The 25612-nt window shown below is 40.7% G+C and overlaps 1 protein-coding gene across 1 annotated transcript in view; it reads left to right on the top strand.

The window, feature by feature from the left end:
• PLEKHG1 (pleckstrin homology and RhoGEF domain containing G1) overlaps positions 1 to 25612 on the top strand; it is a 139382-nt gene that overhangs the window by 68337 nt on the left and 45433 nt on the right. Inside the window, exon 3 of the mRNA XM_044422818.1 lies at positions 15669 to 16207. Within this exon, the coding sequence (XP_044278753.1) occupies positions 15669 to 16207 (539 nt within the window). The remainder of the gene's footprint in view (positions 1 to 15668; positions 16208 to 25612) is intronic.

Raw genomic sequence — 25612 nt, 5'->3', positions numbered from 1 at the left:
CTCTCAAACCTCTCTTCACAATGTTGAGGTGTGCATCCAAGAAGGTGATATAAATAATACAATTCACATACACACACATATATATAATTGATAAGCTTGTTTGTATGCCAAATTAGAATGGAGCCCATTAATGGTGGGGAGAGCCCTCTTTACCATTCAATTCTGGAAAATATATTAAGAAAGAGTTCCAAGCTGCTACAAAATTATATTTCTCGTCTAGTTGCACAGAAATTATTGGTTATGTCTCTGCCAGTGTCACTGACAATATTCTATCAAGGTCTTCTGAAATTAGAGGCCTTGGGTATTTTTCCAAGTTCCGCTGATTCTTCTTCCTCTCATGGAGGAGCTTTGCAGAGTCACAAAGAGCAGCTGGTGTCCAATGCGCAGCCTGCTCCAAACTGTCCTCCAGGAACTAGCCAGTCTGTCTGTCTGTCTCTCCCTCCCTCCCTCCCTCCCTCCCTCCCTCCCACTGTGCAAGAGAGTGGGGGACCCACTCTGAGCCTTTCTGTAGGGAGCTAAACCATTTTCATTCTTAGTTTTGCTCTAGCATCTTGAGGACAAATTGCCCATAGTAAAAAGAATTGCCCATTGATCATTCGTGCTCATATTTTCAAATTAGGCACACTGTGCACCCTGTAAAAGTAGTTGCCAATGCCACATATCGTATGGTTGCAAAACTTTGGTACATGAAATGCAGATGTTTACAATTTTCTCCACTTAAGGCTGTAGGAAATTCCAATGGTGAGGCCTAGACCTATAATAATAAAGCGAGAGTTGGTGATCTATAGGAGACCTTTCTCCAAATATGAGTTTATTATTCCAAGACTACTTATGTTTTCAGTATCCCATTAGGGTTAGTGTCCTTTGCCAGTAAGACTGAAGGGACATTCCGAATTTTAGTTGGGCTGTGTAGATGGAAAGAATTACTCAGAAATTATCATTTTTAGAAGGCAGCCTTTATGAATGGAGCTAACAAGAAGCAGATGGAGCAGCATTCCATGACAGCTTGCGCTGCTAATAAATTCTGACTGCAGCCAAAGACTCTGGCATTATGGATTGATCTGTAATCCTTTTGTCTCGCGCTTTCCACAGTCCATGTAAACATAATAGGATGGCATTTTGCTAGAGACAAAGCACTTCTGCACTGACACCCAGGTTCAGATCGTATGTTCCATCCTGAATTTATTGTAATTACAGTGGCTGCGGGTTGTTGTTGCCCTGTCCTCCTCAGTGGAGACCCTTTCCCAAGTGCTCCCTCAGTGTGAAGTCCAGATGGTGGTTACAAGGACAAGGGTTTCTTGGCAGCAGCCCTCACTCGGAGTGAACTTTCCAAAGGGAAGCATATCTGCTTCACACTCTAATGTCTTTTCAGCTTCTGGTTAAGTTATTTTTATTCTCCCAGGAGTTTTAAGCAACATGTTAACATAATTTTATTATTAGTCTCCATTCATTATATTTATTGGCTCATTTTCTACCTTTACTCACATGTGGTTTATCCATTTTTGGATTTCCTTGGGTTCTCCAATTTTGCATTGTTGCACTGTTTTGCACTATTAATCCATTTTTGCTGGACTTTTATTGATGTTTTTGTTATTTAAAATTTGTTTTATACTTGGCTTTGTACATTACTTAGGTAATTGTATTTTATAAAGTGACTGATATAAAATAAATTGAATAAATAGTCACAGGTCTTTACTGAACTAATAAAATGTATTACGGTTGCACCTTGTGCGTTGCTGAAGCTTGGCTTGCTGATTTCATCACCAAAGAGGCAAGCCATTACTTAAAATCAAAACACAGTAAAATTGAGCAGTAGCTTGGTACTTTTGAAGTGCTGTTGGAAAAAGCAAAGTAATGGCTTCTTACATGAATAAATCCTTTTTTATTATACATGTTCTTTCTGCTCGTTCTGTGTTTGTACCTTTTATAAGTTTCAGAAGAAAATTGCACTTTGCTTGAAAAGGAAACACTGAAATATATAAGCAGTTGAATGGGTTTTGGATTTGTGTGGCAAACTGCAGTTGAAAATCAGGATATTTTAAAGAGCAGTTTTTTGCATGGCACAGAATGAATATGGCTAGGAGAGGCATTGCACTTGAAGAAAAAAGTAACAGATCTTACTGTGCAAATATAGATCAGATACATGCTAAATAGCTCTTTGGAGACTGGCCAAGATACTCTGTATTCATTTGTTTTCAAAGATGGAATTTTATAACATAAAATTTGCATAGTGAAATTGGAACAGATCAAGCTGGAGCATTCCTTGATATTTTGTGAGTGTGTGTATTTGTATAAAGTAGCATTTTAACATGCGTAATCAAGATTTTCCAGGGAAAGTGGTTTTTTCCACTGAGCAGGTTTGATAATATCTGTTAGAAGATAGTATACTCACTTAAACACTACCACCCTATTAATAATCTCAATTATCAATTATTTTCTATACTCCGTAGGCTTGTTAAATGATTGTAGTGAATATTCTACATTATTCAGCAAGGGAAAGGTCACACAGACAAACTCAGAGCTCATAATGCTTGGAGCTGTCAGAGGGATTAGCTTTAAACTGGTACCTTTCTGAAAAAGTAGTGAAATGGCATGGCAATTTTCTCATTATTAAATAACACAACCAAAAGTAACATTACCCCTACTGGAAGGAAAGTAATTGTAGTGTAAGGCTTGCTCATGCAAAAGGTGTGTGATGTCGTACACTGCATGTTGCGACAGGGTAAATCAACACTCTTGGGCCATTTTACAAATCATTTTATTATTTGTGCATTGTGCCCCAACTAACTGATTCCATGTGGCATTGTTTTATTTATGTATTTATTTATTAAAACATTTTTATGCCGCCCCATTCGCCGAAGCCTCGGGGCGGCTTACAACAATAAGTTAAAAATAATTATAACATTAAATTAAAAAATATAAACATTAAGTTAAAAATACAAAAATACCAATATAAAATAAGCCGCCCTGGCCAGATAAAATCCAATAATATTAACAATTAAAATTCCGCTTAAATAAAAAGGTCTTCGCCTGGCGCCGAAAAACAAATAACAACGGCACCAGGCGGACCTCTCTGGGGAGCGCATTCCATAGCTTAGGCGTCACCACAGAGAAAGCCCTCCTCCGAGTACTCACCCTCCTAATTTCTTTCACGGAGGGTTCCCAGAGAAGGGCCTCTCCCGCCGATCTCATTATTCCTCTTGCCCACTTCAGTCCTTTTATCCAGTAGCTTGTTTATTTGGGGGTACTTTTCATTTGTTTGTTTTTTGCAATTATTTAGAAACATAGAAACAGAGCGAGTCAGAAGGGGTTCCCCGGGCCATCTAGTCTGACCTCCGGCACCAGCTGATTCCGTTCACGACATGCCCACCATTTATGAGAGCGCAACTCTTGGATTCTCCAATTTGGCACTGTTGCACTGCTTTGCACTGTTGATCCTAATCAACAGTTGAGATGTGGTGTGGTGTGGTGATCTGGATGCTTGCCTAGGGATTTGGAGGTCCAGGTTCTGCTTCCCACTTAGACATGTAGCTTAGTGGGTGAGCTTGGGCCAGTCGGAGACTCTCAGCATAACCTATCTCTCATGCTCGCTGTTGTGATAACACAAGATAAAATGGAGAGGAGAACTTTGTAAGCTGCCTTGTGCTCCTTGCAAGGGAGGAAAGGCTTGGGTATAAATGTAATAGTAGTAGTAATGCCCTAATATGAGATTATTCCACCAGCTCCTGAAAAACAGCCATAGTATTCCTGTCAATGTACCCTAGTAATAATGTATTCAGCTATTTTCTTTGGATGTGTTCTAGTTTGGCTTTTAAAGACTTTATTTGTAGAAATTGAGCAATTAAGCATAGCTTAATGTCTGAAAATAGAAGAGATTTTGATGTCTCACCCTGATCTTACAAGGGACAGATGCCATGTTTTCACTACTTCACCTCTGCTGAAAGTTTAACCCAGGCCAAAGTGCTATACTTTTGCATTCCTTGAATTATATGCTTAAAAAAGCAGAATTATCTATGGCTGCATATTGCAGGGTATAAGGCTGAGGAGTAATTTAAAATATCAGACCTAGACTGCATATTGCAGACTTCTTGTGGACTCAGCTGAAAATGGTCCTTGCGAAAGAACCTGCTTTGCCAGTGTCAAAATGTGTAGCACTTCCCCTTCCCCTTCTTATGTCTCTGTCACAAGAGAGATTTCTGTGTTACTACTGGCTCCCCACAGAGATACACCCAGTCAACCCCAACTTGTTTGGGATCAGAGGGAATGGCTCCTGAGAACAAGGACTGTACCTTGCTGCTTTATTTTTTAAGTGAATAATTCCTATCTACTTAGAGGTAAACCTCAAATGGTTTTTCTGGCTGAAATCAGTTTTAAGCATGCTGGTTGCTGTGGGCAGGAGGACAGTGCCATTGGCTCATGTAACTGGAGGCCCCCCCCCCGCCCTCTCAAATGACGGAGTCTTCTGATCCAGAGGGGTAGTGGACCCTGAAGTTTCAAGGTTACAGAGCAAAGGTACTCAGTGTGAGGACCCTCCTGCTTGGAAAAAGGGGAGACCTTTCTGAATGGGGCAGGGGGTCGAGACTGAGAATGGCTTCCTTGACCCTGTGAGGAGGTGCCAGGAGATGCGAACAGACTGATTCAGAGGTGCCCAACATTCCCTCTGGCACTCAGTAGTGGGAACCATCCTGAGGGTGGAGCCAGGGCCTTTCTGAAAGGTGGGGAGGAAGAGATGTTCCATTTTGGATCCACATTTTCACATGGGCAGATGCTACTCCCACATCTCAATGGGATTGTTAACTTGATTTATGTTGCTTTGTAACCTGTAAGGCTCTAATAAAGGTTACCTTTAACTCTTCTGGAGAGGGAAAACCTGGGGGAGAGACAGTAACAAAGCTAAACTGAACACGGTATGCTTTGTGAATCTGAACATACCTCATGGTCATTGATAAATACTCAGGCATAAGTTCCTCATATTTGCATACTTTGCAAGCATATTCATTAAGATCACCAATGTAAAGAGGAAAAGCGTGTGCTGGAAAAAATGATGATGGTTATCGTGCTGCGGCCCTGCTGTGCACAAATAATGAGAGCAGCTTGACCTTTCTGTGTGGCTGATGTTTTTGCTGCTATTCATTTGTGTTAGAAATGTTTGTGTCAGAGACTTTCTTGTAGCCACACATGGGGTAAGGAAGAAGCAGAGTGGAATGCAAAACAGAGCAAAGCTGTGTTTTGAAATTGCTTTTCTTTCCCCTAAAATTACTTACACATATCTGACTCTTGTATGAAAGCTTTTGAGGGCTCATAATCCTTGTATCCTTGCCATCTGCAGTTTGTGCAGAATATGGTAAAAAGAAGTTTCTTTCAGTGCAAATTTTTTCATACTTGGATTCTGAAAAAGAAATAGGGAATCTGCCCCAAACTGGACAACGGGTATGTCCAATAAAGGTGCCAGAGTGTTTTCTGCCATATAGAGATCTAATCTGCCGCTGGTCCTTCCCACATTAAACCAGATAATTTTCTTGTTGTTTTTTATGCATTTTTTGGAATGATAATATGAAACAGTAATGTCAGAAGTGGATTTACTTTTTTCTGTTGATTGAAACTGGTGCTTATGGCATTGCAATAAATTGATTGAATTCTGATTTTTGAAGAAAAGTCTGGTACATTGAACATAAGTAGTGGATTGTCCAAGCACTATGAACAAAGATTTTGAGTGAGTCTAATACTTCTCCTACTCTCCAGACTAAATTATATTAGCTATGCTTGTGATTTCAAATTCACTTTTCCAGGTAGTTATTTATGATAATCTTGCAGCTTACTTTTGGCTATTACCCATTGTTAGTGTTTTGACTGTGAAGGGGGTGGGTCTTGTTAAAAAAAGATGGTTAAGAACCACAGAATCATCACTGAAGAAAAGAGTAGTTGAAGTGAGACATTATTTCATTGTAAAAATATTCCTTCTGTTTTGAAATTAACTTTGTTACAGAACTTAATTTGCCAAGCAACATAAAATGTCAAAGTTTCTAACTCAAAACCAATGCAATAAAGGAGTGATCGCTCAAGATAATTCTGTCTCTCAAAATCTAACTTTGCATTTCAAAAGGGTGATTTATAGATTAATGAGTTATTGCTCTACGTCTACTATGGCATTTCCTTTAATGATGGAAGAAAATAAAAGTTGCAAACCTTTTAAATGGTATTGTGGTCAGTTTTTTTCTCAAGGCTTTGAACTCAAAACCAAAAATTAGTCCGGCCACTGAAGTCTTTGCAGACTTTGCACTCTATAGTAATTATCACCACCTTTTTCTGAATCACTTGGGGAAATCTAGTTTTCAGAATGCATTTTCTGCCCAACTAACTGATGATCAGCATATTAGCATATTTCATAGCAGAGGGTGGCTAAGCATAGCAAGAGGAGAACTAACCTAAAGCTTAGTAAATACATACATACATCCATATCCTGAAGCTTTCTTCCAGCAAGAATCTTTATGATTTTGTATGCTTCTGCCAAAGTTTCCTTCTTTCCATGGAAGAGAATTCTCTATGTTGGTATCACACTAATAATACATCAACAATAGCATGCCCTTGATGTTCAGGGAAACAATACAAGAGGAATTAGGCTGATGGCAAACACTCTGAGCCCAGTTCTTGGCTTCAGAGCAAAGGAAATAAAAGGAGCCCACAAGTTTTGTAGCATAACTTTTGGTTGCTATAAATGCTACCTTTCCCCGATGATTCTTCAAGAATATACTAAGAATTTAGGGAAGGAGTGGTTTTGTTTTATCTCTGCTTTTTTGAAACAAGCAGTGGTGGGTACATTTTTCTCAGCTCAGTGTAGAGTTGGTAGGGACATAACAGCCACAGTGGATCAGACCAGGGGTCCATCTAGTCCCGACATTTCCTTCACACGATTATCAACCAGCTACTTGTGGGAAGCCTTGCAGTTCCCTTGACAAATGCAGGGGTGAGGAAACATTCTTACTCAATTTAGGAAAGGTTCCCCTCTCTTTTGCATGGGCACCTCCAGAGCACTTTGGTCAGCCTGAATGCAGACCGCTCATGTGCTGCACTGTGTTTTTACTTTCTGAATTGGGCAATGATACTAATTTTGTAATACATCCAGATCTTTCAAGCTGAACACATTTTGATTGCTTCCAGTTATATCTGTCTCATCCAGCCCCAAATGAGGAACTTTCACTTGATTTGTCTGTGATGCATGGAGAACTTTTGGAAAGAGGGTTTGTTTCTTTGTTCTGAGTATCGAGGGCAGGAAGAACCCATAACTTGGTGACTGCATTTGTGCCTAAAGCTAGTATGTTAATGAATGTGAAATGTCAGAAAGTTCTGTGATGTTATGAGGGCTAAGACATTTGTCTTGTCTTTCTAGACAATTCTTTCTCTCATGCAGTTAATTAGAATGAGGATGTTGGAAAGCTTGTATGGTTGGTTCATGCACTGTTCAGTTGGTACAGAGGACTTCAGTGTAAATACTAAAATGTAAACTAAAAAGTAACTTACTGCTTCAGGAATGGAAAGCAGTGGTTGTGCAAACTTCAGATAACAGCAAATAACAAATGCAAAAGAAGAAAATGTACCCCGCCCTCCAAAAACCAACTACCAAAAAGATAGTTTCCTAGCAGTATGCTTGGAAGCATCCTATTAGCTGTACAACTGAAGCTCAGGAAAAAGTTATTCACTGCAAATTTGGAACAAGTTTTTAGTTTTATGCATTTACAAAACATAGGTTTGGATGCTTCAGCAGAGGATCAGGATTTGTTTTGTTTTTGTTTTTACTTGGGAATATCTGCAGTGTGATGTACCGGTTAAAAATTCACTGCACTGCATTGCAGAGGGTTATTAATACATTAGTCTGTCCTTTGGGGAGGAAATCCAAATGTCCTCCAGAACATCTTGAGCTGACTGTAGTTCCTTTATGGGTTATTAAGATTACTGAAGAAGGCAATATAATACTTGCAAGTCATGAAATGTAAACCACAATATTCTCTCAATCACTTATAATTGGTTTACATTTAGAAAGCAAATATTGCATAAAGGCACTCAAACACATACATTTCTAAACATTTTGCATCAGCACTCACCTTTACAAAATGTCATAGAGAAACAAATATAACAGAGACCCTGTTTTGGGGACAGAGCAGGAATTCCCTTCATAAGAAATGGTTCCAAAATACCTACTTCTACTTCTCTAGTTCTGCCAACTCAGTTTATCTGACATCACTATAACAATGGTATAAATGAAAGATAATAATGATAAAAGCTTAGTTGAAAGGGTGTCTTTGCTATCATGGCAATATCATAGGAGTGTAACCTGTGGTTCCTTTCTTTCAGCCACTGTGTTGCGGAAGAGAAACTGTTGTCTGGGCATAACTCTGGATAGACAGGACATGCTGTGTCTACATGGGATTTTCACATTCTGCCATTTAGACTTTGTACGATAAACAGAAAAGACATGAATCAATATCCCATGCACACCCTTCAGGAAGACTAGGCTAACATCTTGGCCTTCAGCTACATGGGCTAATAGATATCAGTGTAGTTGTTTGCAAAGATTAGATATGGAAGCAAATCATAGAGATTCCTTCGGAACATGCTATAATTATATATTAGTTATTCAACCATCTCTCTTTCAAATTGTATGTTGTTTGACTTCCAAATGTTCCTAGTATGTCTAGGATTGTAGATACACCTGAAGCTAGAACCTGAGGGTGTGCACTTCCATTCAGTTTCTCTAAGGTCAGCATAAGGAACTTGAGATGGTGGAAGGCCATCTGTATATCAGACATGGCCAGTCCTGAGCATCCATGCTACCTGCTAATCATAGGGTTGATGTGGAATGAATGCATCATTACCTTCTGTGCATTGTATGCATTGTTTTTAAAATGCTAAAATGTGATGCTGCCTTGTATGCACACTTGGGTGTTTTGAAAACTGGTGATTTTGTGTCAGGTGTATTTCTGTGCAAGCTCTTCTTTGTGTTGCAGGTAAGACATTCAGCAAGAACACATCCTTTTTATTGAAAGGAAATGTTTTAGCAGTGTGATCTTATTATTTGTTTGGTAAACTGGCTGAGGTATAACAATGAAAAAGTTGTTATCAAACTTCTTATGCAAAATGCCAGACATAGTTCGCGTGCCAAACTCTTTCCAGAGGCTGGCCTATTAAGAGATACCAGTTTGCCTATAAGTGCATTTTCGTAGTTTCTTGCACCAACAGGACATTGATTTGTCTATTCCCAGCTCACCCTGCATTTTTCTCAGTGTTGTCTAGAGTGAATCAGCAGTTGAAGGAAAGCAACCATAGTGTTGTGGGATTGACCGATCCTCTTCTACTCTCTGCCTAAAGAATAGGCTGCATAGGGTTGCTCAGTGAAGTGTGCATTTTAAAGTTACCCACAGTGGTAGCTATTGTCCCCTGTCTGAATTGAATGATGTCATGTTCCATTTAAGGCTCTTAGCAATGCTGAAGACTGCACTTTGTGCAGGCAATGAAAAAGTTGTGAATCAGGTTCCTGTGAGCCTTCTGTGTGTTAGGGTTTCGATAGCAAAAAGCTGACTCATGCAATATTTCTACAGAGGAACTGTATGGATTGGTAAGACCTTTTCATTTAACTTGAATGTCCCAGTGAGCAATTTTGGAACTGCTGTGTATGTGCTGCTACACAGGTAGGTTGCAAATTTTTTGAAGAAGCTTTTATGCAAGTGTGTGTGTGTGTGTGAGAGAGAGAGAGAGGGAGAGAGAGAGGGAGAGAGAGAGATCACTGCTTAAGGAGCTGGAGACATTCCACAGTGGTGAGGTACTGTCGCAGAGGATTTTCTTGCTCAACCGCGCTGAAGGACTCCAGCGTATTGCATGATACGACAGAAGACTGTGTGATAGCAGGGTTAGCTCATTTGAGCTTAGGAAAGAAAGGCATACTAGTGGACAAGTCTGGAGTTGCTAATCTGAAATTCTTGCTCAGACCCCCAGCGAAGCATGTTTTGGGGGAGTTTGGAACAAGACTATCATGTGAAGTGGTTCACTTCCTGCAGTTTTTTGCATTTCCTGAATAGGTTGTTGTGCGTATCTGTCCTGTACCATGTTTTAGAAACATGTTGCAATTCAATAAGGAATGCAGGTTGTACTGGCAGTAGCTGAATACCGCTTTTATTTTCTTTTTTAGAATCCAGCTGAACTGACTGTGCCACTTATGCAAAGTGTTCTTTGATGTTGTCAGTGTTCAGGGTGACTTATCAGTCAGAGTTCTCTGTGGCAGTTAACATTTTGTCAATTTCCCTGATCAAATGCCGCTGCTTTATGTGTGATGGTGGTGCTCAAAATCTGGATCTTATTGAATTTTTTCCCCTACCTTTTCAAAAAAAACTTTATTACAACTTTGTGTTGCAGTTGTATGCTCGCATTGCTTAAAGCTTCCCAAGATGAATTATCTCTGTGAATAGAAAGCCATGAACTGATTGAGCAAACACCTGATTGCAAGTGGAATAAAGAATAAATTAGAAGGCTTGGCAAGATAAGGCCGATTGTGCAGAGTGCAGTTTTACAATTAAATGCTTGGGGAAAAGTGACAACATGAACCATAACTTTTAATACACTCCCGTAAGACCTATATGTTTATATGTAGTTGTAACAGTTCATATAAAGAATATACAAGGGCATCAAGTCTGAATTCTTGGTTTGCTTCCTCAAACTGCACCTCTTTGACTCTTAAAATCATGAGAAATAAAAGAACTTTGCAGTGACTTTTGTAAAATAACTATTAAAGGTGTCAACAGTGTTTTAAGTCATGGTGAACGGCAGAAAGCAGAATGTAAGATTTGATATCAAGACTCAGTGTAAATTAATATTACATGGAAATGTTCTTTTGTTTACATGTGATCTTGAGAGATAAGTTTCCTAGCTTTACAATTGTCCGCGGGTGTGGGAAGAGTGCATTTCCCAGCTGTACACTGTAACACAATCTCTACATTTTTATGTGCATGTTAAAACCTCTTGTTGGAATACCATAAGAAGTATGTAGATGCATAGTGAGTATACCAGACAGGGTGGAGACTATAACTACACTTGTGCAAGGTATGAACACGGAAGAAACACATTTCCTTGCTAGTGCTGATAAACTTCTAATTGGTCTTCTTCCCAGTGCCTAGCTTGCACCAACCAAACCAACTCCTGCCAGTTGCGTAGAGATGGCATTGCTTTGTTTTCCGGAATATAAGGGTGGAAATAGATGTGATAGGCAACGCAGACCTACAGCCCAAAATAGTAATTACTGTGAAATTTACCTCACCTTTAAATCATTTAGTTAGATTTGCACCACTGATACGGAACAAGACGACAAGATTTGGGAAAAGGAAATGCTACTAAGTGAGAAGAATGCAACATAACTGCCCTTTGGTGTACTACCACCTAATTATGATTTCTGCAGAAGTCTGCATCACAGGATTACAGAACTTGAAGGGATCTCAGGAATCTTATTAGTTCTTATAAATGTGATCATCTTCTGGGATTAAAGCTCCCCTAAAGTTCATGCTTGGCTTCAGTTACTATTATACTAAAATATGTTTGTGCAAACAAAAATAGGCTATGTGTTCTGGAAAAGCACAGCATTTAGCAACAAATCTGGATGTCCAGCTGAGCCAGGTCTGCTATGGAATTTGAGGATTGTTTGTTTTCATTGTTCTGGGCCTCACTAGGTCTGGTCAAAAATCCTGTAAGCTTGGACAAAAGATAGGACCATAATTCAGTGATAAAGAACTATAGCTCTGTGGTATGTTGAAGGCTCCGGGTTTAGTCTCTGGCATGCCCAGTTTTAAAAATTCAAATGCTCAGAAAAGACCTGTGTTGGAGATGCTGTCAGCCAGTATGGGGATAAATAGACAACCAGCCTGAGCTATGCTAACTTCTGTGTTACTACAGACTTTATAACTAGAGAGTCACTATGGTGTAGAGATAACAGTGGCATCAGGCCTCAGAAGATCTGGGTTCTAGAAGATCACAGTCGCTGAATCTCAGCCTAACCTACCTGCCAGATTGTGAGGATAAAATAGAGGAGAGAACATTCAAGTTGCTTGGGGTTCCTCGCCAGAAGAAAAAGATGGATATGCATTTTAATGTAATACTAATGTGGGGAAGTATGTTTTGGCAATAGCATTTCCTCCCTCTACAGCTATACCTTTCAGAATTAGTGGGGAGATTCAGAAATTACCCCAGGTAAGAGGAAGAACAGTGTTTTAGCTTCTAGCGCCCACTCATAATGTTGCATGTCAGGGTGATGTTCTGAACACATTTACATGTGTACAGGTGTACACACATTTAAGCTCTCTCTGTATTATTTTTTCCTCTTTTGGTGCAACCTGTATACCTAAGCTCTGTTCAGAAGTCTGTATGAAAATGAGCAGAACAAGAGTAGGGGAGGAGAGCACACATTAATTAACATTTGCACAGTTACTGTTAGGCTTCAGACAAAGAATTTTCAATATTCGAATCCCTTGATTTGTGCTGCATGCTTGCTTAGTTCTAAACTCTTCTCTTGCTAAAGTCTCTGTTTATGAAGGTTTTTAACACCAGTTCTTACAGCTAACTGTAATCATTTTATAAAGGGATGAAACAGTTGAACAGTAATACATTGTGGAATCTTAGAAGAGGCCTTAGATTTTTGTTTGTAAGCCCCAATGTATTCTCTCAGAATAGTAAAGATTCCTTTTGTTGACATTCTATTACTGAACTGTGCAGTCTTAGCAAAGCAAACATGACTTACTAGTGCATTCAGGTTATCTGCAAGTTAGACAACATATCAGTTAAACAGGAAGAAAGACTGCAAAGTGATTTGAATGAAACAGGAACTCTTTATGCTTCAGCTAAGACAGCTAATCAGGTATCCTTTGTCACAGATTTTTAGCTATACATCTTGTGATAAATGAGCGGAAGGGTTTCCATTTATCTTATTTATCCAGTTCCAAGCCAGTCTAATTCTGAAGAGCGTTTTTCTGGCTTTAGTAGGCTTTAATACTGATAATAACATATACATATTTAACAGAAACAGTAACAACCTTTTTTGCTACTTCATCAAAGAAACAGTTTGGATCCACTATTTTTTTAAATAATTTTTGGGTGATTAGCAGCTTGAATGAACTTTATGAATTGTTATACACAGGCATGCATAGTTTTATTCTAGGTATTCTTACATTACCATGTTAAAACAGCCCTGTAGTAAGTTTACAAATATAATATAAAATAAAAGTATATTCAAAAATTGTATGGCAGGGCAAATCTTATGTAAAAAGACTCATGATCCTTGTATCAGAGAAGGGAGAAAATAAAACATAAAGCTGATTACTTCCTTAACTACATTCAGGGCTGTTCTACTTGAGGGGTTTAATATGCTGCAGGACAAAAGCTTCTGCTTTTGTTGTGAAGAAAAATGGATATTTGCACAAGGCTTTTTCTGGGTCTTTGTATTTCTCGTCCTTTCTCTTAACTGGCCGTGCATTGGCTCTGTAGCATAGCGGCACTGTAGTGGATTTTCTTTTCATGCAGCTTTTGCTCAGGTTTGCAATGGCTTAAAGTTTAATACCAGATTTTCTTCATTGTAAAAAAAAACCCTGCAGAAAAAGCTGGGAAACTCAGGAGAGCCCATGAAGGATAGCAGTGCCATGGAAAGGTCCTTCAGTCTTCAGTAGCGGAGGGGTCATGAGTGCACAATACATGCCCTTTATAGAGGAGCCCTAGTCTCAAAAGCTGGGGTTCACATCACACAATAAGCCATGCTAGCATATAGCATTAGGGTTTTCTGAGGCAAGCCAGAGAGTCTGCACTGGGTTTAGACCACACAGCAACCCATCCCTTGCTTAGAAGCTGCCAGGGCTCATCACACAGTATGCACAGTGGACAGCACTGGAAACAGCCATGACAACAAGCTGACCAAAAATTAGCCCATGAACATTTTTATTAGTTCATCCCCAAACTTTATAAAGCTTTCTTTATCCAGAAGGTCAGCACATTTAATCAAATGGCATTTGATTATAGCCCTGGAGGGTATGGTCTGGGGAAAGACTTAGGAAAAAGGTTTATTATGGTAAATTGAGAATGTGAATGTCTGTATTTAATAGTTCTAGAAGAGAACTATGTATTAAGACAAAGGGAGGTAGCTATGTAGTGCAGCTACCGCTGGTGACAAGAGTACCTACAAATGCTCCTGCTTTTAGTGAGCATATTTGGGGTGGACAGCATTCTGATTACAGCCCCATCTGCATCCAGGTGCATTCACTAGAGTGCCTGTAGAGAGCCACCCAACAATGCTTTCTCTGTTTCTTTCTCCCGCTTTCTCTGGGTGTGCTCTCATGTAATTCTAAGCAATGTTGTGTGGTTGCCATGTGGCAAGGTATCTCATCTTGTGCCCTGCGTACCCACAGCTTCAGGGTTTCTATGCATGCATGTTTTCCATGCTACTCCATCTTCCCTCCAAATGGCAGCATGTATCCTATTAGCCCCTGCAATTGAAAAACAATCCCAGCGTGCGCTCGTCTACTTTGCTTGGCGTACTTGTTCTCCTGGGCACAGCTGCAGTCAGCTGCCCCTGCTCCCCCCCCCACTGCTCAGTGAAGCAACTGCCTACTTACTAGATTAGCACTGTTGCTCCCGAGTAGCACTGCAGGAGTGCTTTCCACTGCTGCCGTGCACAGTGCCCACGCACAAGCACAAGGACAAGCACACCTACCCCACACCCACCTCTTGCCTCCCTCCCTCGCACACAAGACTTGCTCCACTGCAAGCGGGTGCAGGGACGGCATCAGTGCGGGCACCCGTGCCTCGGACGGAAGGAGCGGTTCTTGCCAGGCAGACTTTCTTGAGGGTGCCCATCTGGGCATCTGCCAAGGAAAGCTTGCCAGCAGGCTGTCAGGACAGTGGAGGGGTGGCAGTGTGGCATTTCAAGGACAGTCAGGAACAAGATTGGAGTGAGGCAGGAGGTGAAGTGGGGGGCACGGGCTCCAAATCCCACATGCTCTCTGTGTGTTTCTCGCAAGCAGGGTGGCTTCCGCTTAAGAGAAGGCTGGTTCCCACAGTGGCCCAAGCATGGGACCACGTCAAACCACCAGTACAAGCACCAGTGCAGCACAGTGACCCCAGTGCTATCTCCATGGTGGTCATTGCTGGCAAGATCCTGTTGTCATGACTGGGTATCAGAAATCCATATGGCAGCAGGGAAAATAAGGAGTACAACACAGTCAATCATAGTATGGCCACAGATGCCTCAGCAGTTGCTAGGCAGAACAGGGCTGCCAAAAAATGGAGGCTGGAGCATTTGTGGCAGCCTCAGCTCCTCTTGCTGCCAAACTTGATGGTAGAAATATGAAAACTGCACAGAAACATTATAACTGGGGTCACACATAATGACAAGCAATTGTGAAGCATGGAAACCTTACAGCAGATCACTGATTCTTTGTGAGGTTTCATGGAAACATGCCATGCTTCACCGTGGATTCTGAATTCACATGCAGCTACAAGCCCTGCCTGCATAGTTTCCAGCATGGCTTGTTGTTATGTGAAAATACAGCCTCTCTGTAGTTTTGAGGAACTCTGTTTTCAGGGAGTTCTAATGATATGACAACATTTGGAAACAATCAGGTTCTTCTTCTTCTTTTCTCCTCTTAAAGACAGCTACCATTTGCCCCTTGATGTGTTGCCTCCGGTGACGATGGGAACGACCCCCAAGACAACAGGGGAAGACTTGCACCGAGGGGACAGGCACTACCGCTACTGTGGCATCAGGACCAAGGAACTGTCAGAGAGGGACCGTCCTGTCAGCTTCAGTTCCACGTCATCCTCTGCATCCTCCAGGGACAGCCACTGTTCCTTTGGCAGCAGAACAACCTTAGTTTCAAACAGTCATCTAGGCTTATTCAATCAGGATAAGGAAGCCGGGGCCATAAAACTAGAACTGAGCCCAGCTGAACGATTTTCCAGCAAGGAGCAAAGAAACAACAACCCTATGAAGGAACAGGCCTCTGATGGAAGTGTTGGAAGACGGCCAAGTATGCCATGGAAAGCTGAATCAAAGGAGACTACCAAGAATTGTGTCATGTCCTTGATTGTGGAACCTACAAGCCCAAAGCTTTTGTATGTTGACAGAGTGGTCCAAGAGATCCTGGAGACTGAGCGGACATATGTGCAGGATTTAAAAAGCATTGTGAAGGTGAGTAGAACCTTTTCAAATTCTATACACATATATTTAATGTGCAAAATAATGTACCAGAAATACATGCTTTTCTTGCAAGGCGTGCAGTAAATTGGTATGCTGTGGGCAGCACAGGCTGCTTGCTCTGTCAGTTGTAATATTGGGAGACCAACATAATTCTTGTTTGTAGAGGCACCTTACTAGGCATACAGTACAAATTTCTGGCAGTTCTGATAAAGTAATGATAAAAATCCTGCACTTATTAATCAGATAATTCTTCTTCAAGCTTTTAGTAGAACGATGTTAAATTCCTCTGGGTATTTTTTTTCCAATTGCCTTGTGATCATGGATTTTATATTCTCTTGTTCTTTGTCATGGTGTTCCATTAAAAAATAGGATATCTTGTGAATGTCTTGCTTTCTTAAGGGTTTACAGTTATATTAGCAAGTTGATTAGCAATAATATGGATCTTTCCCCATTTAAATAGTTGGGGTGGTGTGGTGAAGACAGGAATCAGTGTGCAAAGAGGACATTTCAAGTTTTCGTTCTCCAGCCATAATTTTGATATAAATTGTCTCCCCCTCCTGCAGCAGTAAGCATTGCGGGGGGGGGGGGGACCAAAAACAACTATTGATGTCAATTAGGTGGGACTGGTGATAAGTGCCTTTGGTCTTTCTGGTACAGCAATAGACCAAGAGACACAGGTCATTAAAACCTGAATTACCAAGAGAGGTAGAAATTCATCATCCCGCTGGTGGTAGTAAGGCCTGCTGAATATAATTACCATTCCCTTCTCAATAACCAAAGAAGTGAATATGGAATTTGAGCCTCTTATTTGTAGAATTTGTGGAACTTTTGAATGTACAAGCAGTTCTGCCAACAGAATGGTTTGTGCTCCTACAGGGACTGTGTTTGTTTATTGTTTCACCAATTATGCATCTTTGTCCCCCTGTCCAGTGCAGACACAAATCACAGAGACATACACATAATCTGGAAATCTTATAATATGTTGCTCTGGGCAATTCTCTGTGTTAAGTACAACACTAATCCGGAAAAGAAAATACTAGTCTGATGATGACACCAAAAAAAGCAGACAGTGAGGCAGAGGAGATTATCATGGTTTGATATACAAAGGCATGCTGGAAAACAAAACCAAAAAAACAAAAAATAAAAAAAAAACCACACTAATCCCCAGAAACAAGTTCTTTCCTGCATAACTGCATTAGCTTCTTTAACTGCTGGTTTATAGTAAAATCCTCTGTATTTAGAGGCATATTTAGAGGTTCCTAAGCAAGGCAGAAACAAAATGCTAAATCAAGCAATTCTTCAGATGTTCAGCATAGTGTACATAGTGTAGCGCTTTACTGAAATTTCTAAGTTTCAATGAAGCCACTAACCTAATTTTGAAATTTTCATATCCTCACTCAACAAAAAGCAAAACAAACAAACAAAAAACCAGTGGAGCATGAATGGAGCCTAAAATAATTGAGTCTAAACATTGAAAATATATCCATTTTCAATTGGAAGCATTTGGGTACATGTTACAATGCTGACTCAATGGGAGAAAACGTTTTGAAATGATAGTAGCACTATTCATTGGATTATTAAGAAAACACCAAAACTTTTAAATAGGCTTAAAGATTTAGTTCAGGAACATTTAAGTTTACTGTTTAAGAAAATTAAGTGATCTTTGAAATATATACAGTTTGGGCAGCAATAAAATACTGTTTTGTTAATATAGCTGACAGGAATTATGTGATTCCACAATAACACTTTTGAAGATGTGAGATCATTTGAGAAAGGTGGTTTCTATAAGGGTAACAATGGGATCCAGTCTGTTACTATTCAGGTTGCATAGCATATTTCCTTCCCTTAAATATACCCAGTCACCCTTTAAGATTTAAGGGACACCCACCCTCTGGAAAATATTCCTTTGTGCAGGTTAGGAGGAAGAAAATGTGGCATGAATCGAACACTTTCTGAAAATGCACTTGCTCACCAGGCATCTTGATCTTACAGCTCCATATTCCGCTGAACTATTTTAATGTTTTAAATGTGATTTTAATATTCATATGTGAGCCACAATAGCTGTCCAAACTGGAAGGCATTTGGGTATCCTATGATGCTGTGTTACAGATGCCCTACTTACTTAGGTACTTAAAATTAAACTTGAGGAAACTTTAAGCTGCTCAAAGATATACTTTTTGTCTGATCAGCAATTTTTATAGAATCCTGAGGTCTAGCAACTTGAACCTGGTACACAACAGTGCCTGAGGTGAGCAGACATGCAAGCAAAATTAAAAAACTGGGTAACTCTGAATGTATGCTCACCCCAATAATTTGTGGTTTGTAAGTCTATTTGAATCGGATAACTGTCACTGCACCTGCAAAGCTTGGCTGGGGTGCCTCTCCCTGCTCTGGTTATGGAGTAATTCCTCATGGGTCTGTATAGAGAAGAAAAAAGCGGAGACCTTGGCCGGTAGTAATCCAAAAACTTCCTATTTTTCTGTGGAGATTTGTAATATTTATGGATCCCTACAAGGCTCAGTCCCTAGAGATCACTGCTAAGTTGTTTAGCTGTTCCAATGAGTCCCAATGACCCTTGATTCTTCCTCAAATAACCTGCAGCTGCCACTTATTGATTTACACTGAGCACAAGAACTGTCCATTTTAAGTGGCTTATCGGAGCCAGAGGTTAGTGTGGGATAGACTTGTCCTCATGGGCAAAGTGTAGATGCCACATTGGAATGCTGTACCCTGCCAAGCGTGTTTTTTTCTGAGATAGGCAGGAGAATGAAAATCACCTTTTGCACATGACTCTCTGAGATGGTTGAGGGGATGCAGCAGTGGCCTTGGGCTTGTTTCACTTTTCCAAGTCTGGGTAATCCAAGGGTACCACCCTGCAAAAGCCAAGAACCTGTAAAAAGGCTGTTAGGAAAACATTCCCTCAATTTCTGCAACTTCCACACAGGATGCCCAGAGGGGTTTCTTTGGAGGAGTGGGAGCTGCTGGAAAACCTCAGCTATCTCCTTGGCTTTGCCATTTATTGCAAGCAGTTTTTGTATGAAGTTTCCCATTTAAAGAACATGGGCACACTGTCACACTTGGCAGACATCTGGGGCAGCAGACTTTCCCCAAGGAAACTGGGGGAGGGGGGTCATGCTGCAAAAGGGGCAAAACACCCCCTTTCCGCAAAATGTGTCTCCTTCAGGTTTGCATGAAGCTTAGATGCTGGACTGGGTGCCTGCTGGATCTGGACAGCGGACCTCCAGTTTGCCCATCCTTTACCAGTCTGCCCATACTGCACTGAAGACATCAATCCCAGGGCTGTTAAAAATCCTGGTCTCCTTACTACAAGTGACAGCTCAAAGCTGCTGCTGCTATTCTTAAACACCTTTAAAACTGAGCATACCTGATTGTTCTCAGCACTGGACCTCGACCTCCTCCTCCTCCTCTTCTCTTGGGCAACTGGACAACCCTCACATGACATCCCTGGTGATCACTTCATAGATGCCCCCCAAAAAGGAGTGCCAAAGCAGCCTTTAAAAGTGATTTCTGTGCTTTTTTTTATTAAAAAGTCAAGCTAAGACAGGTGTGGCTTAGTTTGCAGCTGAGCACTGACTAAGAGGATAGTCAGTGCTCCTGCATTGTCCCTAGAGATACTATAGAAGCCCTGGACAGGGGAAGCGGGGGAAGGAAAAGAGGCACTCAAGAGCAATGATGCCTTGAAACCCACAGCCTCTACAACATAGGCAGGGGTAGACACGGCTGCTTCTGACAGGCAGTAGAGCATCTAAAGTGTGTGTTGTGACAGGCTTATAAGAAATCCATAGGGCAGAGAATCAAACACATACTGATCAGCATACAGTCTAGCATTTCATTTGACTCTTATCCTTGAATTGTGTGTCATCTTTATTTTGAGCTTTTTAAAACTGTATTTTGCAAAGCACAAACTCTCCCCTTCAGGTGTTTCCCATTGAAAATAATTCATTTAACCAAGACTTTAACACCATCAGAGCCTACTGAAGAATGATACCCCTTCTTAGTGTTAATGATCATTATTGATATTGATAACAATGTAATAATACTTAGGCTATTTTTAGGCAACCTGTAAGGATAAATGCTCTCCCAAGGCATTTTTCTGAAAAAAATAAGACAGTATCATAATCAAAACAGCAAGCATATGATATATATCAACCTTCATGCTAACTAGAGCAGTAAAAGTAGAGTACGGTGCCTGTATAATGCCAGTTTAAACCAGCTAAGCCTTTAAGACCATTTAACCCTTAGCTAAGCCCATTATAATCACAGTATTTTTTTTCTTTTTGAAGAACAGGCAGCCTGAAATTAATGCCAGTTGTAGGCCTGTAAGGTAGGAGTCATACGCATGACCAGCCCAGGCCAGATTCTGCAACTGCAAGGCCACTGTTGAAAAAGTCCCCTCCTCTCCATCAGCCTAGCTGATCTCACTAGCAGAAAAATGACAAGGGCATCTGAGGCTTATTTTAAAACATGGTCAGACAAGGACACACACATCTTGCCCTCAGGGAGCTGATTCAAGCCATTTATGTGCTTGTAAGTCAGTATCAGACCCTTAAATTGTGGACACCAACAACCATTGAAACTCATACCATCTTTGTAGCATGTGCTTTGACCTTCTAATCACCGCTAGAATCTGGGCATTTTCATTTTGCACCAATGAATGATTCTAGACTATCTTGAAAGGCAGCAATATCCCACTAGCTTTGGTGGATCTAGCTGGTTCATGGGTAAGTGAGACTAGGTCCCCTCCCTGCAACTCTTAGACTCTCCAGTCACCACCTTTTGTCTTCTAGAAAGCCTCATTGGGAAAATGGCTCTTGTGGTTCTTCAAAGAGTCTGGCTCTGATGGGGGTCCTTCCTCAGAGCTAGCTGTTGGCTGGCTGGACAGGTGTCCCAGAGATCACTTCTGCTACAGCCACCTCTCCTCAAGAGCAGCTGTTTCACCAGAAGATAGGCAGCTGCTTCAGAGAAGAGGTGTCTTGGGAAAGCACCTGTGGCACAGGCAATCTCCAGAAACACCTCTCCAGACCATATAACACCTGGTTCCAAGGGGGGATCCCATCAAGGCCAGGCATTTGGTGATGAGTGAGTGGAGGGGTCAGCAGAAGTGAGGGAAGAGGTCAGAGGCTACGGGGAGAGGTGGCAGGAGGTAGTGACAGTGTAGGCAACAGAACAAGGTCAGTTATGCCCAAAGCATTTTCAGCAGGCCTAATAAGCCAACACAGCTTATCTTCTGTGAGTGTGAGAACAGGCTGCCATCTTTTCAGTTAGCATTGCATTTGAACAGGAGGAAGGCTACATCTCACTAAATCCCCCTTGCTCAGATTCATATCACTAATTGGAAAGAAAATGTGCCAGAACCCTGGTTAAACCTGATCTGCATCCTCCTTTTGTTTCTGACATATACCAATAGTCTATAAAGTTATATCCATGTCAACCTCTTAATCCTGATAGTTGGAGAACATTCACATTCTCAGCAATAGCTCCAAACTGATCTTGAAAACCAGGTGGGGCACAGTGCAAATTGGTGCTTAATTCTTTAGTAGTGTAAGCAAATGCTCTACAGATCTTCTCTTAATCTTTGTTTCTCTAAATACCTTCTTAGTGGAAAAGAGGGCTTGCTGGCACTCCTACTGTACTGAGCTATGTAGAATTGCTCAGGAGATTAATGCTATTGTGCTTGCCGCACTGGTAGCAATGAATAGCTCACTCAACCCAATTGCCTTTTAACTGGGTTGCAAGGCCTATTGTGAATGCAAAGCAACATAGATAAAAGAGGGTTAGAGTTAATCTACTTCAGCTTTGGGAAATCTCTGCTTCTTAGAGAGGGAAGAGAATGCCAAATACAACATATGAGACCCTCTTTTTCCTCTGTAATGATCCCTGCAACACAACTGAATGGCGCTGCTCATTTAGAGGGAGATGTGTAAATAGATGCCTGGTGTGTGTAGGGAGCTGGAGACTGTTCTGCTGAACTTGTGTTCGGATGAATTATCTTAGTCCTTGCTTGCATAACTATCTAATGGCTATTCTGCATAGCTGTCTTGGTTGGCTAGCTGCTTGAAAAGCTTGTGCTTGGAGACCCGAAACAGGGGGACCCACTCATGGGCGGCCACCACTGCAAAATGCAGGGATTGTCTTTGTGCTGATTTTCCTGTGCAGATTATCTGACCAGCATGCCACGCGTTCAGGTTCACTATATAGATATTTCTCAACAGCCGAGCGGTTCAGTTCATGTTTCACATTTTTCCAGTTTATTTGGGTTACTTGACACTACAATGTTCAGGAAAGGGAAGTATGAAATAAGTCAGAAACATCAGTTTCTTTTTTTTTATAAGACGGGATTTATGGCATACTGGAATTAAAGGTGGGATAAACTAACCTTTCAACTGGTAAGCTGTATTTCAGTTGGAATAAGTTGGAATAAGTATGAGGCCAGTTGCAAGCCAGATATCAAGGGCTGACATGTTTTCAAGGCAAATAAATTTTGTGGTTTTCCATCTCTCTCGAAGTGGAAAGTGAGGTAAAACGATTTGTTATCTGGATATAATTGAATGAACTTGAACACAATTGTTACCTTAATTTTAGTTTTAAGAAGTATCTGTGAATCCCTATATGTTATGTATCCTGTAGATAGGGTCCTTAAAACAGATAATGAGAAAATTTAGATGGTTAAAATCTTGGTACAATTTATGTGAAATGAGCATAGAAATTTGTTGCAGAATGTGAACTCAAAATGTCTGGCAATGTGTGATGAATCCAGTATGGGGGATAGAATAGGTTAGAATAGGTTCCCTGGACTCTGTCCTGCTTCCTCTTTGCCCTAAGCCTGACTGGCACCGCGTGTCTGAATGGGTGTCCAGCAGGAAGTGAGTCCAGCGATGGAGAGGTGTAACTAGCAAGGCCGGCTTGTGTACATGCTACCTCTATGCCCACTGTGCAAGCAGAATTCTGCTTCCACTCATGTGTCTTGCAGGCTTGCATACTTAGCAGGAGAATAATTTAGTACAAAGAAGGAGCCTGCTAGTGTTGGTGAGCGTTCACATACTTGATCTTGGCTTGATTAGTGCAGAGCTGGGCATGAGAAAAGTCTGACAAGTACAAGAGAGCAGGATTCCAGAAGACCTTCGCATCCCTAGAAATGTCACAGATATTGCATAACCTGGCTTGAAATAAGTATACTTGGTGCTCATAATGCTTACCTCAAATATACATTTTCAGCTAGCTTGAAGGACTATCCTGTCCCCTCTGCTTCCAGCTACTTAGCTTCCAAACTTGTACTCACCAATGATTTTTCAAATTTATCTATTCCTCCTAAATTTCTGACTTGCCTGTATGCTACTGCTGCTCCTGTAGGAATGTGTCAGGAATCCGTATTGGAGATGAGAATCTTTCAGATTCCCCACAGCTTGACTCCCTGGATTCCGCCCACTTTCTCACAGCCCGGAGTCCAACTTACTGCGGAAAGCACCAATGGATCACATGGCACTTGCCAGGAATAGAGCCTGCATGAACACTGGGTTGCGCAGAAGGAGTTTTATGAGCATTTGCAGACTTCCTTTAGGCTTGGTTCACTTCCCAAGAAAGGGCTGAGCTTGAGAAAGAAGTCGAACAAACAGAGGAAGGTTGGATTCTTCAGCATTATCTCAACTCTGTGCTTCAGCAGTACATTGCAGTGCTGAGAGGTTACCTTATTATCAATATGGATTTCCCAGGAGCTATTGAAAGCAAGCAGAAAATCAGTTGACATGGCCTAGGGGAAAATGGAGCTTTTGCTTTGGGGTGGTGGCAGCGGAAAACTTGGGCCTGGGTTTTCCTGAGCAAGCTTTGAGCCCGATTAAAGAATAGAGTGTGCACTATTCTTTTAAAGGAGATGGATTTTTGGCCCCTCACTAGCATCACATTAAGTGTCCACAGATCTTAGTAAACCGTTATGACGTACACACCCAGATTCATTTTTTGTTTTTGCACTGGAGAAAATGTGGCTCAACCTGAAAGAGCTATTCAGTGTCTCAGTTCAGAGAAATGCTGTTTGTCTAAAAATTGATAAATGCACCAATAATCTTTTAAGTTCCCGTATCTGCTTCAGTGTCAATTGTCATGTTGATGATGCATCTTTCTGATGTTCTAGCTATTACTTTGCTAAAGAAATAACATGGGAAAGCTACTGTCCCTTTCTCTCAATGATTTTGTTTGGGAATGACTTACATTCTGGGGTGGCACAATGTACGGCAAACCTTTCTTTCAAGGAAGACTTACCTCTACGGGTACAGTCATTTCCATATTTATCATGTTTATGTTTACCAGTGATGTTTCTTTTTTCTTTAAAGAACTTCAGTCCTTTAAGCTATTAATCAGCCTGCTCCACACTTTCACTCTGCTTCTGGCCTCAATGATAGAGCAACTGGAATAATCAGAAAGAAAGACAGAAAGACATACATACAGACAGAACATTTAAAAAAGGCAAAAATTGTATGTGAATTTCAGTATCATAAATTTCTGTCTTGATAAATGCACATTATTTTAAACTTGACATATTTCAAGTTTAAATCTGAACTCATTTCCCTTCAAAAACATTAAACATATATTCCTAAAAATATATATCTGATTAATGGTACAACCTTATACACATATATTTAGGAGCAAGCTCTATTAAGTTCAGTAAGTAAGTATGCATAGGAGTGCAACTTAAATGTGCTATTGTGACAAACAGGATTGTGGATATTAATAATATTTGCACATTTTCCTAGTAAGCATTCACAGTGTGGCTCTCAAACCAGTCTTCTGCGCTCTGAAAAACTCCTCTATGGAGATTGTATCCCTTTTTCAGTTCAATTCATTCTTTATAGTCTAGTCATGATTATTAGATTGGTAACCAATTCAGCGTCTGCTTCACCTCAAAAGAATAACCAACAGATTTGGTAGAAATGAATAACTAATTATATTCTTTATTGTAGTGATTTCATTCTAGAAGAATGTAATATTGGAGGAATTCCAGCAAACAGAAAAGTCCTCTGCATCCCCTGCAAACAGCTGGCTCCCATACTTTCCTCAGAAACTGGGGTCTTGACTATACTCTCAAATGTTAGCAGATTCAGTTCTAGCAGTGTGAACCCAAAACATGTATGTTTGCTGCAGATGCCGTATCTTTTTGCCATCATCTAATAAAAACATCACCTATTCTATTATCACATTTAACTGTGTCATTTTATTAAGCATTTGTACCAGCTTTTTTCAACATTTTCTTGCATCCGGTATTTCCAACACACATGCAGAAAAAAATTCATATCATTTTGGCAGAACCAACAATATCCTAATCCATTGCTCTTTTTTACATTTTCCAGAACGATCCAGTATACAGTGATTGCGTCTGAGCTGGCA

This window comes from Varanus komodoensis, unplaced genomic scaffold (assembly GCF_004798865.1).
Source record: "Varanus komodoensis strain SLA01 unplaced genomic scaffold, ASM479886v1 scaffold1, whole genome shotgun sequence".
Lineage (NCBI taxonomy): Eukaryota > Metazoa > Chordata > Lepidosauria > Squamata > Varanidae > Varanus > Varanus komodoensis.
This window is presented reverse-complemented; position numbering and strand designations above follow the sequence as displayed.